At 38.2% G+C, this 15,010-nt stretch overlaps 1 protein-coding gene across 1 annotated transcript in view; it reads right to left on the reverse strand.

The window, feature by feature from the left end:
* Window positions 1-676: 676 nt before the first annotated feature.
* LOC103155929 (semaphorin-3G-like) overlaps window positions 677-15,010 on the reverse strand; it is a gene marked incomplete at its 5' end in the record, with an annotated part of 43,530 nt that continues 29,196 nt past the window's right edge. The window contains 9 exons of the mRNA XM_007577822.2: window positions 677-3,966; window positions 4,974-5,101; window positions 7,265-7,490; window positions 7,588-7,629; window positions 7,865-7,956; window positions 8,528-8,759; window positions 12,553-12,697; window positions 13,397-13,466; window positions 13,646-13,760. Of these exons, the coding sequence (XP_007577884.1) occupies window positions 3,460-3,966; window positions 4,974-5,101; window positions 7,265-7,490; window positions 7,588-7,629; window positions 7,865-7,956; window positions 8,528-8,759; window positions 12,553-12,697; window positions 13,397-13,466; window positions 13,646-13,760 (1,557 nt within the window). The remainder of the gene's footprint in view (window positions 3,967-4,973; window positions 5,102-7,264; window positions 7,491-7,587; window positions 7,630-7,864; window positions 7,957-8,527; window positions 8,760-12,552; window positions 12,698-13,396; window positions 13,467-13,645; window positions 13,761-15,010) is intronic.

Genomic DNA, 15,010 nt, shown 5'->3' on the forward strand with positions numbered 1-15,010 from the left:
AATCAATTGACTCTTTTTTAATACTTAGCCTAATGCAGGCGTACATCTTCTTAATTCAGTGCAAGATTTGTTCATATAAAGTTAGAAGAGAAGTTGTGGCTTTGTGTTTTGCCATTGTTTTGTTGTCATTAAAACAAAACAATGGTTTCTTGTGAAATTGTAAACAAATGCGGGGTCAGCTTTTGATTTAAAAACAATCAACTTTTAATGGTTTCAAACAGTATACACGTTTGTAGCATGCATGGTAGAAACAGACTTAAATAAAATATAAATACATATTTAATTTTCCTTTTACACCCATTGACCAGCTTACAAAGTACAAGTTTTTTTTCTTTATTAAAACTCTGCATTCAGTTTTAAATGCAGACTTTTCTACGAACTTCTAACCTTGGAAAAGAACACAAGCTTAAAAGTAAAACATCAAAATGAAACTGCTTATTGAACTGTAAAAAAAAATTGACTGTTAAATAAAGATAACACGTTTGTTGAATCTCTATGCTTAGTGGGGTCAAGTGTCACAGCATTAAACACACAAACAGTGTTTCAAATTCATTTTACAATGAAGGATTACTACGCTGAATGAGGCAAAGTGTAACAGTAAGAAAATTAAAATAATTCAAAATACAGTTTACACTGTACTATAACTGCAGCTGAAGGATTTTGTTTGAATGCAAAGGAAACTAGATTCGTTCACGTCGACGCCTGCACAACTTGAGTATCGGAGTTAAGTGTTGATTTAGTCAAGTTCTGTTTTAAAATAGAAAATTCAGTTCAAACACGTTCACACACTATTTTAATGGTTACAAATTGAGCAGGTGTTAGGTTATTCGATGGCAATAAATCTTGGTTAAAAGAATAAAAAGATCAAACGAATACATAAACTAAACTTACTCAATATTTCATTTCAATTTTTCTTTTGTCTTTGTAGCTTAGGAACACACACTGATCGATATTTAGAGCAAGCCTTAAAGCTATTGTATGTGCTTTCTTGTGCTCTACATACCAGAATACAAAGTGTCAATATAAAGGAATAGTTTGCAGATAACTCAGAATATAAAAATGTAAGAATTTTAGACGTTTCAAAAAGAGTTGCATCAGATGCTTTCAGTACCTTTTTAAAGAAACCATTTAAAACCTTCCTCTGTTCTTACCCAGCCATTTTTCTGTTTCACCTTGGAAAAAGAATTCATTCAGTGAAGCCAGAAAGCTAATCAGTATTGTGTTTTGTTTTTTTTCTAATAAAAAAAGGAACACAATTAGTACAGCGTCTTCTTTACAGTTACATTAATGTGATGTTTGTTGTCTTCATGCCATGGAGTTCTTCAGGGTTTTGCATTCGAGCCAAACATTTTTCTGAATCAGGATTTTAATATGAAACATGCATACTTTTAATTATTGTTATTCATGTATTAATATATAATAACACAGTACTGTTTTTAAAAACATCATACCTAAATAATTTAAAAGGATTTTGCATTTTTATTCTTTAATGCATTTCTCCCACGTATTGGAACTGAAGTGAACTTTTAATGAAAGAAATACAACATTTCTTAAAACGGAAGAATGTTTTTTACAAAATACAATTTACTGCTACAGATTTGAGTGTATGGCATTTCCATTCCAAATTATTTTTTAATCACAAAGATTTTTTTATTTTCATTTTCAATCCATTTAGTATATTTTGTATCCCTGCTACTCCACTTTTAACATATGCTTACTTTATAGTGGTGGATCTGAGCTAATTCCAATTAAAATAAGCACAAAAATCATATTTTAAAAAAATACACAACAGAAAATACATAAAGAATTGTTCTAAAAGTAAAATTTTAAAAATAGTATTTACACAATAGAAAGCACAAAAACCTTGACAGTTATGGTTTGTTGTCATGTCTCTGAGGAACTCAACAGAAAAGTGGAAAACAAATGACCTGATGTAAGAAACCATCATTTCAAAGAAAAAGTCCCTTAAAATTGAATATGCAGATTTATGCAGTAACAAGATTAAACTGTTACTGCATAAAATAGCTAGAAAAGCAAAAATTGTGAAAACAGATTTTCCAAAAATGCAATTAGAGAGAAAAAAATAATTTCATTGTGATGAAAAGGGTTCCCAAGCATGCAAGATGATCTGCAACTCTTGGGCAAAAACCCTTGGCGATATATAAATAACATTGCCTCATGCGTAATGCAATAAAGCAACAAAACACAATGTAGCATCCAACTAAACACTGGAGCTGACTGGCAACAACTAAGAGCTCCATGCAACTGGACAATGAGCTGGTCACGAAACTCATTTAAAAACTAAAAGAACCGACTCCGGCTTCGACCCCCTTCAATCTGCCCCACAATGGATCCATATAACTGTAGGCCAGCAAAGCCAGGTCCATAGCTGACGATCGCTTCCACAGGAACCAAGAGATATGCAGAACATCTCCGTGCCAGATGCCGCGGTCTGCTCGGTGGGATCCGGTTTTGGCCGCACATCCACGACGTTCACACACTTTTTGGTCTTCCTGCGTCTCTTACAGTTTGTTACGGTCTGTAACCAAAACAATCGCCACAGAGAAGTTTCCATCTCTGTGTCGGCAAGTTGGGTTTTTTGATCTTTATCTTGTGTTTAAAGAAAAGTTCAGCCCATGGCAGTAAGAATGAAACCATGTGTCTTTGATCCGTTGAACCGTCAACAGTCGTCTCAGAAAATTTCGTCTTTAGATACTTGAGCTTATGCTTTCAGTGTTGTAGCTGAGTGAAATTTCAGATAATCCGAGTTTGTGAAGAGTACAGAATATCAAACATTAAATATATAATGGAACAAACTGCACTCAGGGATTAGACGTTTGAAGGAAGTATGCTAATGTGAGAGTGTGTGCAGGAGAATCTCAGATGTTCTTGATATCAGCAAAACATTAATTATCATAAGAGTCACTCAGGATAAATAGCAAACATGAAACAAGGTCCACGCTAAGCGAAATCACACCGACATGCACATGTTTTATAAATCTCAAGCTTGCAGTTTTCTTAGTTTTCTTGGCTGTGATAAAATTTGTCACTGTCACATAAAAACAGAAAGACGTGAGTGAAGAAATTCTTGACAACTCTCACCTGGAAAAACATCCTAGGAATATACTGTAATATACAATTTAGTATGAAAGTCTCTTGTTACCATGTGCTAATAACATCTCAGTCTTTACTGACAGAAAAGTTCACGTCCTTCACCTATGAACTTTATTAAAATTGCTCACTGTCAAACACTCGAATGAATGAATTCATCTTTTTTCTTAGTTTTTAAATGAAAACATTCTATTTATTTTATGGCAAGAACAGACAAATCCACCAGATTCTCATACGCTGACTGATTAGGTCAGGTTTTTAATTGGCTCCCAAAACCGTCCTATCCCGAATCGAAAACGAAGGATCTTTTTTTCCTCTTTGATTTCGTATCCTTCATTTTCTCCGGTGTTACTCTGGCTGTAATCTGAGATCTCGTGGCGTCCGGTTGCGTTCTCCGGAGCCTTTGCTGCGCGCCTTCCTGGCACTCTCCTGAGCTTGGCGGTATTTCTCCAGCATGCTCTTGTGCTTCCTCCGGAGCTTGTCGTTGCACCACATCCTCTCGCAGTACTCCTCGACGTGAGGCAGGTTAGACGGCCCGATGAGCTGCATGATGTCCTTGAACCACGTGCGCGACTGGCCGATTTGACCCCTGCTGTAAGGCCCCGTGCTGCAAGGCATCCAGGGCCTGTGGTTCCCTGGAGACCGGTCTTTGAACCCGTCAGAGATGCCCGCAATGTCGCGGGCAATGAGCTCATCCACCGTGTCCGCTTGGAGGACCTGGAGGGAGATGCGCGCCAGCGTTTGGCTGAAGCTGTGCTCCCGGGAGCGGCAGATGTACACACCTTCGTCCTGACGGAAGAGATGACGAAACAGCAAACCCTGATCTGCTGACATCACACGATCATCCAGCTTCACCTAAATGGGACAGAGAGAAAATAACCGTTTGTGCATGTCGATCACCATATTTTATGAAGAATATTTTCTGTCTAATGTATGCTAAATTTTAATTTGATCCTTGATTTCATTTCTATGGCCTATAAAATTCTTTGAAAACTGTTGTTTTTTGAAGTAAAACGTCAAAGATTGCAGGCAAAGCCCAACACTTCCTATTAATGCGAGCTGAGAAAATGTTTCATCTTTCATTGAATGAGAACAAAAACAAGAATGTCGGGCGCTTCTCTTTCCTCAGCACAACTCGTAACAACAAGATCTCCAGAGTTTTCTTTTTCATGTTTGTTTTCTCCTATTGTTCCTTTTATGTTTTTCAGATAACAAGTGGAGCGCTCCCTGCTGCCCCTATATAATTCACGCTTCCCGTCTCAAATGTTTTCTCATTCTGCCCTTCTGTTTCTCTAGCAGTAACCTGTTGCCAACCCAAACACACGGTCTTGTCAGCTAGTGGCAGCTAAATGTTTATTTGCAGGGAAACGGAGAGGGGTAGTAATGCTTTAATACTTGAACGGCTGTGCGGGACATTCACTCGAGCTCGGAGGAGCAGAACCTCAAACGGACGAAAGCTTTCTGTGGGTGTGCGTCCACCCAGCAACATCATTTTCTAAATACAGCTTTAGGAGACTTTACAGCTTTGTGTTTAAGTCACAGTGGCCCGCAGGCATTTAAGTGACACTTGATCCGTCGGCAGCATGTGGAGGCCGGAGGAGAATTCACTGTTTATCCAAGCGACGAGGCAATTGAGCGTTTTGCTTTGAAATGTAACTGCTTAATTTGAACCACATGTCAAATGGCTGTCAAATGTGTCAGCCACATGACTAATCTCACTTTTACAGGCGGTTGTTCAAACCACACAAAGGTTTCACCCCACTCCAACACTTTTCCTCTTTGCCACCACCATCGCACGTGCGTTTCATTTTGACACCTCTGATGTATGATTTTGACCGGCTTGTCTATGCGAATCGTCGCACCTCTTCCTTGCGGTCATCGCGTTGGACGAGCCAGGTGACGGAAGCTTGCGGCGAGCGAGGGACACACTCTAGGAAGGTGCTGTTTTTCTCCGTCCCATACACAACTTTGTCCTCAGTCACGTCCAGGTCTTCTCAAAAAATAAAAAAATATAGAGTTAGAGAAACTCTAGAATTCAAAAGCATGACAATAAATCACTTATGACCGAGAACTAAACTTCTACAAAAAATTAATTATCATTGCAATTGGTTAAGCTTATGTCATGCAAATATGTTGGTGCTTTAGAAAAAAATGCATATTATTTGGACTTAAACATGACAAAATATATGGGAAATACTTACAATTTTAAAATATTGTAAGTATTTTAAAATTGTGTAAGTGGGACTATTTAATTTTTATTTAATAAAAATTAATTTTAATTTTTATTTAGTAAAAATTAAATAGGGTGTTATACAAAAAAATTAAGCATTTAATATTTGATTATATGAAATTATTTTGTGACAAATTTTTATAAAGAATTCATTAAAATACTTGACTAAAATAATTACACAGTGACTTATGCATGTATATGAAGTGATTTGATTGTAAGCATCAAATTTAAGTCATAAAATGGGACAAAATGGTAATGATTGGTTATGAAACAGCTGCAGCATTTTGGAAAGGGATGAATTCACACTAAGCCGCTATAACGTCTCTCCTTTCACACTTCAACAAAAGTCTTCAGCAAAGACAACTTGTCCACTGAGGTTCACTGAAAGGCTTAGAAAGAGGCGTCTTTCATCGCTCCACCACCAAACACTCAGGTGTGTGAACAAATTCAGGCATGTCTCTTTCTGCTAATTCTTAAATCACTGTTATGTCTTCCCATCTGTTTTGAACTCTCTTATTGCCAAATTTATAAGCATTGAATCCATTTTGGTTTTTGTTTTTTTTTTTGGCTGTGAAAGGATTTAAAAAGTGGAACGAGTGCTTCTGCCTCTTTCACCCCATCAGCTTTCAATAATTTAGTTGTTACATGCATACATGAAGTAACAGCATGTTTGACTTGGCTCAGTCTTTAACTGTAAGTCGTTTCTCTCCACCTTTTCAGCTACAAATCTTTGCTGAAATACCTACACCTTTTTTTCCTTAGCAAAGAAGCAGGGAACACAAGGCGGGGTTAATTTTGAGGAAGTAATTTGGTGTGTTTTGAGGTGTAGATGGGTGCTAAGAAGGATATGAGTGGATGCAGACATTACAGTCAGTCTAACATTTGCATAGGTGGATAGAAATGTAAATTGTTTAAATTTGTTAAATTGTTTTCCAGAGCACAGGAAGATTAATGCAGCATCTTCTCTGCAACCTTTCGCATCAGAGCCACATTAATCGGATCGCTGTCATGGAATGAGGTCAATGGTTGGAATACTCCTGCAAGGTATGAGCGGTTTTCCCTCAAATTCCTGTTTACACAAGTTAAATAACACATTCTCAAAGAGTTTATCCTGAGAAATGTGGGCTAAATAAAACAGTCTGGGGTCTTCTTTTTACAAGCAAGTAAACAGTTTAGACTTGTGCCACAGGAACACTGAAGAGACACGAGTCTGTTTAGAACGGGGGTGGCCAACTCCAGGCCTGGAGGGCCGGTCTCCTGCAACATTTAGATGTGTCTCTACTTCAACAAACCTTAGTCAAATAACGAGGTCATTAGTAGGACTCTGGAGAACTTGACTGCACTTAGGAGGTGACTCAGCTGTTGGATTCAAATGTGTTGGACCAGGGAGACGTCTAAGAGTTGCAGGACACCGGGCCTCCAGGACCTGGATTGCCCACCCCTGGTTTAGAACCACCTAAGCAACACGTGGATAGATTGAATGTGGCCTCTAGGCTGTTGTAAGAATTAGTCATTGATGTAGAAACTATCTTTGCCCAAACATGTGTTTAATTACAATTATCATAAAATTACCTACCATTTTCAGTTCAGCTTGTTCCATTTTAAAAACAATTATTAAGATGAGACACATTTTAACCAGTTCATCCAAAACTATTCATAACCAGAGGAGATTTAAAATTATATTATTAAAACAGGAACTTTGTTTCTGATATTTCTCTATAGTAATCGAGAAAAATACAAGATATTCTCTGACAGATTCAATTTGGAAGTGTCGTTGGGCCACTGTAAAGTTTTTGTTTTGATTAAAACCAGGAGAAACACAATGGGCGTTTAAAAGACTACTTATGAATAAATCATTTTTGGTTTGAACTGCATCTGTGTCCAATAACAAAAGCATTGGACAGAAGGGGAATGCCCACTTACCGCCAACGTTCTGATCCACACACTGCAGCACGGCGTTCCCATGTTTGACGTCTTGCCTGCGGAAGCGACGTTTGCTGTTTGGAACGAATCGAGCACAGGAGGATCCATCCCAGGCACAGTACGGATCTCTGGCAAGGCAGCACTCAGCACAGGCTTTCCCATACGTCTCGCAGCGATGCAGCTTCACCTGCGCCACACCTGCTGCAGAGCCCACATACAAGGCTTGCTGTGCGGAGGCGAGAGAAAAAGAATGAAGGGGAAAACGCAATACGAGAACAGTTTCTGGAAGGCGACAGAGGTAAGAGATCAGTGTATCAACTCACCCTTTTCACAGATATATCCAGTGAAGTGATTGGGATTGGTACCTGAAAAAACATTATTGATTTGCAATGAAATTTGGTGAAAGCAAAGCAACGATGTTAAAACATCTCATGAACAGCTGGTTCCATCCTGTATTTGTACCCACATTTCATCCAGTATGCATGACATTATACCTTAGCATAAACCTTTGGAAACCTGGCTATTTTGAATACAAACCAAAGTAAGGTACAAACTATCTAAACGTAGAATCATTTGCATAGTCGTAGAAGTAAAACTTACTTTAAAGACTTGTAGCTCCTCCAGTGTGACCTCTTCCGCCTCCAGACTGTTTCCACCTTGAAGGGAAATTACCTTCAAAACCGTTCCAACGTCTTCAAGAAAAACAGAAATACATTAATCTGTTACTGCAGACAACAGAGGAACAAATCCAACAGTTCTACCCTATATAGATCCATATATAGAATATATGGTCAATATCAGATTTTTTCAAGCAGATTAGGTTCACGTTCATGTCTGACACATATCGAACACAGAAACAGTTTTTCCCATTAAGTAAGCCTTGTTGGAGCTAGTAATAATAATTTAACTTAGAAACTTTTGAATTGCATGTCTTTCTGCACAACGCTCTCTCTTTAGTCAGTTCAGGCCAGTTGACTCTTCACACCAACATCTGATATCACCACTTAAATTCTAACACTAAAAAGTCGAGCAAAAACATCAGATCTTAGCAAAAAAAAAAAAAAATCTTAAGAATCTGTAGTGAGATGGTGATGATGTTTGATCTTGTGTGATGCAGGTACAAGTAAACCTTTTAAAATTAAACACACTCACAACATAACTCAACTGAACAAGTAAAATCTGATGTCTGAAAACCAAACGTGCAAAAAATAACTATATGCAAGTTCTGCATTTTGAAAAAGGCATTCAATCACTTGAGCCTACCTGTACCAATAAACATGACATCATACTGCCCGTCCTCTGCCTCCACTCTGTCAACCACAATTTGTTTCAGCTTGTAAGGAATGTTGGCCTTCACCAGCACAGGCTGGCGAAGTGCTGGGAGCACCGGGCGCCACATCAGAGGGTGGCTGCGGGCGAACTGCAGCACAGAGTCAGGGAAGTCCTTTGTGCTGCCAAACTCTTTGCCGGGCTGGTTGGTGATTTTACTTGGGCACTGGCAAGACGGGAAGAACGGCGAGACACAGATGATGAGCAAGAAGAAGATAAATGTGATCATGTTGTTCAGCTTTTACTGGCTGACGCATGCTAAAGCATGCTGCAAGTGAGAAAGAAATGGACATGTCAAAGCAAAACCAACAGATGGAAGAGATTACCATGTTCTTCTCCAATTACAAATTCCCACCATTTTACACCAAACTGTAAGTGTTTTCCAAACAAACTGTAGCCTAATTATGGTCTTAAATTCGACACAAAGAACCCTCATTAGGAGTTTTATTTCACTGAAAAACTGGATGAAAGTTCATGACCACTATTATGGCATCAAGAGCTTTGTAGACGCTCCAGCTTATGCCACTGTAGGGATAGGAAATCTAATGAACAAAGCATTTGGCAAAGATAGCGTTTCACTGAAATAATCAGGAAGGCTGAAAACGGTCCAAAAGTGAGCATTTACGCAAGCTGTTGGAGTTCTAGGTTCGCTCATACTGCAGATCTGGATTTCTGATGGGAGCAGCCAAAGCCTTTGTCATGCACTGCTACATTTTCATTAATCTTCCAGACAACTGGTTTGCATTATGCTTAGAATTAAAGGGTAATAACACCGGAATCCTGGCAGATAGTTGGCTGAATTTATTCTGCAGGTGGCAAAAGCCATCAAAAGTGATGCCTCATTTGTCTTTTCTAAAGTTTCCATAATTTCACTCGTTCAAGGAGAACTACCTTTCCAAAAGCATGATGCTCTCCCACATTATTTTGTATTTCAGTCAAGCTTTACAGTCATTTCAATAAGTTGGTTTATTATCATAGTAGTTTGTCAATTTCACATCAGATTGTTCTGAATGTAAAAGGACATGAGGAATGCTGCAACACGGATCTGTACGACGGGTTGTGCACCTTAAAATGCAATCATGTCAACATGCAACGAAAAAAGACCAATTTCTTCCGTCTGGCCTTGTAAACACATCTGACGAGAAAAGGCTTGAAAAATGATCTCTATAAGCTGCTTGGAGTTCAGGCCGCTAAGCAGCCATAACACTTTTGGGCTGTCTCCCCAAAAATAATATTTTTTGGTCCACATCTGACCCAAAAGAAAAAAGAATAAGAAAATTGCACTCATTATTTTTAAATGTGTATTTTCCAGCTTAAAATTTACTCCAGCACAAGTCCACTCCACAGTGAGACAATATTTTGTCTTGTGAGTGACATCTGGACAAATGAGAGTGAGACTGGTGTTTTGGAAATTTGGTTTATAAGTCAGAAATAGTGCTGTCTGAATCCAAATCCTTATAAGTGACAGCCTGGGAGCATAGTTGATTGTAAATAAATCCTTAAATTTGATTTTGATGTCAGAAATTGATTTCCAGGCTCAGCGAATCGCCCATCAAACCCAACAGCTCTACATAGATTCAGGTCACGACAACGAAGGACTTTGGGGGAAGTAGATTACAGTTTATGGTTAAGACGTTTCTACATGTAAAGCTCTAGCAGGTGTGCAGTAAAATCTATCCCAGCATATTGTCAACTAACGGATGAGCTCTGATGCATATTTAAACAATGTGCTATAAGCTAAAAAGCAGATGTAAATGTCTCAGGAGGAAAAATGCCCTTAACTGCGCTGGAATTTACATTTTTAGGAGGGGCATATAATCTATCTTCTGCTTTTCATAAGCCTCAGAAATAAGAGTTGCACATCTTAATACGTAATTGTTCTCTAGGTTAAGATGTTTAAGATTGATTTAAAATGTTAAATATTTGGTTTGAAAGACGTCAAACCTTGGATAAGAAACAACAAATCTCTTTCTACCTCCTGCGCCTCCTCACTATTTTACTCTGATTTACTGTTTTTTTTTCTTTTAATGTCTTCCTTCATGTTTTTCCTCTTCGTTTGAAGCCAAGACATTCCTGTTAATCAGGGAGTCGGCGGAGGGAAACCACAGAGGTGTCTCCTCCGTTCTCACATTATTCATCTTCCTCCTCCATGCTCTCTCATTCACTCAGGTAATGGAGCAGAATAGCCCATGCGACATCGCTTTAAGTACGCATGCCCTGCGTACATGCGTGTGTGTTTGCGTGTGTAACAAGGCTGAGTTACAGCGATGTGGTTGAGCCCTCCACCCAGAGTCAGGATGTAATCCAGGATAGGGGGTCTGTGCCGTGTACAGTCACAACAGCTGCACTTCCACTTACAGTAGTTTACTTTAGCAATATGGAAACTTTCCTCACCTCATATATAATGTTTTTTATACCCCTTTCCATCCCAAAATATTTTTCTCCCTTAGTTTTTGTGCAAACTGTGGACCTAATAAACTGTTCCTGGAGTTTTAGGCTACTTACGCGCAACTGAAAAACAGCTTTGTGTAACTTGCACACGACTGTAGATTCATCAAAATCTGTCAGCATTTAGTTGCACCAGTGGTGGTGAAGCTTAAAGCGGATATTTGAATAGGCAGGCTACCTGAACCAACTTAGATTTGTTTAACATTTCACAAGGAAAAACTGGAGTAGGTTATTTAACTATTTATGACGGTCGATGCTTTGTTGTTGTCTAGTTTAAGATACAAAGATTGTATTCAAAACCCTAATCTGAGAGTTTAGAAGCCAAATGTAGTGAAACACTGCATGTGTGTATTTATCTGTGGACTTACTGACAGTAGCTAAGAAAAAACAGTCGAATATTGACTAAAATGTATGTTGTGATGTAACAGATGAAAGATATAAATAACTGAATTTTAAAAATGTCTAAATTTCAGGAATTCAGATTTTTAATCCGAGTCTGGAAAAAAACCTGCAAAACAACCGAAACACTGAGTGTCTTTAAATCTAGACTAAAACCAACCTGTTAAGAGTTGCTTTTGAATCATAATTAATGAAACAGTAATCAACAATACCTGATGTGTAGCAACAGCAAAATGTAATGTTTCAACTGTTGACTGTGTGTTATATGACTTTGTATTTCTGCGATGTGAAGCACTTTAAAACGCCTTGTTGCTGAAATGTGCTCTACAAATAAAATCTGATTTGATTTGAATGTTTGTTTAATGAAGCAAACATTAAAACTGAGTGTAGAAAACCATTTCTATACTCAATCTTCCTTTTTCCATAATTAGTGACACAAACGTCAAACTCCAGACTCTCTACACTACACAATAACCATGTTCATCTCTCATAGTTTTGCATCTACAAAAGTCTTACAGCTGATTCTGTCTTGCATCGGAAACTAATAATAATGCAGTAAAAATGTTTAACGAATTAGAAAACCACAGGACAATCTCTGCTGCATAAAACTCAATGCATTAATATGCACAAATGCTTTTTCAATGCAACCAATGTTCCATGCACAAACAACCTTTGAACCTGAAACTTGGAATGGCTTTTACAAGCTTTTAACTCGGATTTATGGGCATCGAGGTGCTTTCAGTTTGTTGGATCACTGCTTTTGCTTTAAAACGAGTTCCAACTTTCCTCTTGATTATCAAACAAAACATCTCAGTGTTTATAGTGATTGAACTGAGCAGTTTCTCACCAATTTAAATCCGCACCTTTGTACACGCAGTTTACAAACGCAAATCTTTAAATATTTAGATTACCGAAATTATCAAAGTAAATATAAAAGCGTGGATATAGAGATATGCTGCACCCTAATGTTGCAAAACTCTTTACACTTTAAACAGGTCAACTGTTGTGTAGATATGTGTTAGTCAGGACTATAAACACTTCAAAAAGTAAAGTTGACTAAATATGAGCAAATCTTTAATTAAAGGAACTATGGCTGGTGATCTGTCACTTACAACTCCTGGTCTTGGATAAGGCATCCTGCCTTCATAGGGGCCCCACTGATAGTTAGGGCCCTCTTTGTGAGCAAAGGGCCCATTGAAAGCTTCTCTGATGTCAGCCATGCGGTAAACACATACAGCAAAACCCTGGAAAACGTTACTGTAGAGAGAGAAAAACAATTACATAGATTATTTGCATCATGTCGTGTGGTTACACTCTAAAATCAAATCTACACCAGTTTATAATGGTAAGACGATAAACCAACAGATATATGGAAAATATGTAGTCTGACATAATGCAAGGAGAAATCAAACGTATAAACAGCTGAACTCGAGTCATGGCAGTCATACTTATTTAAGATGTTCAAAATGATCTACAACTTGGTCTGGACAGAGTTATTGACTCGTACAATAAATCACACATAGCAGTTTTGTCCTGCTCCAGTTCTCAAAGGGAGGCATCCTGCAGAGCTTAAATGTGTTTTTACTCCAGCTCAGCTGATTCAAATGGCTGAACTGCTTCCTCAGCATGTCGCCTGGCACTGCAGAGGCTTGTTAATGACCCATTTATTTAACTCAGCTGTGCTGAATCAGGGCAACATCAAAGTCATGCAGGACAGCGCAAAATGAGGACCGACTTTGGACATAAGAGTCACAATCAGGGTAAAACATTGTTTAGTTTTCATCCACACCATCTGAGTGGCCTAACGTCATTTTATCATTTTTAAATGATAAAAAGAATTTATCATTTAAAATTTTTAAATGATAAAATTATCACAAAATTTTATCATTTTGTGATAAAATGTATTTTTATCACAAAATGAGTGATACAAACACATTTTGCTGCAGATGCGTTTACCTGATAGTGCTGAAAATCGCATAGATGTCCGGGTTTCTCTCATCCTTGGTCCGCAGCATGAAAACATCCTCTGGTTCAAATTAGAAAAAAAATATATATATATATATGTGTAATGTGAGTTTTGATTAGTAAGCTAAATATGCAGTTTGTTAAGAAAGCGGTGGGGGTTAATGAAGGTTCCAATGAAAGTTTCTAAATGTGTCAATGAAACGTTTTGGTGCCTCTTATTTGTCTGTGCCTTTTTCTCACCAAGCTGGTTGAAGTGTGTGTCGATGCCATGAGGTCCAGGAACAGAACAGACCAGCCTGGCTTTTATGAACGTGCTCCACTTATTGACTAGAACTCGTTGTCCTCCAACATCGTTCTGGTGGGAAATGCAAACAAACAACCAAATTAACACAGCTGGGCATTTATTTCCAAACAGACATTATCCATGCTTTTGGTTTTAATTAAAGACCAACATGTTAGATTAAACAATGACACATGTTGACGCCGTCTATAATTTCAGGGTTCCTCATAGAGGCATGCAAGGTGGGGTTTTATTGTCTGAAGAGCCCCAATTTTAAAGATGGAGATCCTGATCAATATCATGGACATGGTTTGATTAATGAGATTTTACAAAAAGTCAAACAAATTCTGTGTCCTCAAACCAACTAAGCACATTTTTTTTAACAGATAAAAGCTGGAATGGAGGGAAAATAATCCAGAAATGAACAATTTCCAGATTACAAGCCGCTACTTTTTTCACATACTTTGAACACTGTGTCTTAAATAATGATGGGCCCAATGCAAGAACTGTCACCCACGGGTTTCTAGAAGCTGGAGTGCGTGACGAAGAGGACAGCTCGAGTGCAACATTGTCTCGAGACGAAAGAGACATTGACACCAACAACAAAAGACAGACTGATGAACCGTGTGACCAAGTAATTCTGAGGCTCTTCAATTCAGACTTAGATAATGACTAAGTTAGCGGTTCTACGACCTGAACTTCAAAAGGTTTGCATATACAAAAACAGATGAAACTTGATTTTCGCCATACACGTCGAAAAACAACGTGCAAACAGGAAAATAGACTAGGAGGCACAACGCATGCCTTCATGAATATGCAAAACATAGGCTGATCATCACAAAACAGAAAATAATGAGAGAAGGACAGGCAAGTGACTGAACACCCACAATGCAACATAAACCGGAACCAGACTACTAATTGCTGTTTTTGCGTCTAAAAGCACCAGGCCTTATTCACAATAGAAACACTGATGTACGTGTAGAAATTTCCCTAGAAAGGTGTAGAACTTGAACTTTTATCTGTGCTAAACATAAGAAAAAAACAATCCAGTAGTGTTCAGTTTTATTTCCCTGACACACATGCAATACAGATCATTTTGTCACAATCAGAATAACAGAAGGTGTTCATGTTTACATCCACACCGTTTGGATCATCAGTCTGCTTACACCACCGTCTCATTTGGATTACAAATTCATTCCTACCAAGTTGAAACTGATCAGAATATTTCGATTGGGGCATTTAAATGACGCATTTTTATTCCGATTGGTCATTTTTTGCTGATTATTGTACCTACGTCTATGTAGATGTACCTACTGCAGAAGCTC

Source organism: Poecilia formosa, unplaced genomic scaffold (genome assembly GCF_000485575.1).
Source record: "Poecilia formosa unplaced genomic scaffold, Poecilia_formosa-5.1.2 Scaffold456, whole genome shotgun sequence".
NCBI lineage: Eukaryota > Metazoa > Chordata > Actinopteri > Cyprinodontiformes > Poeciliidae > Poecilia > Poecilia formosa.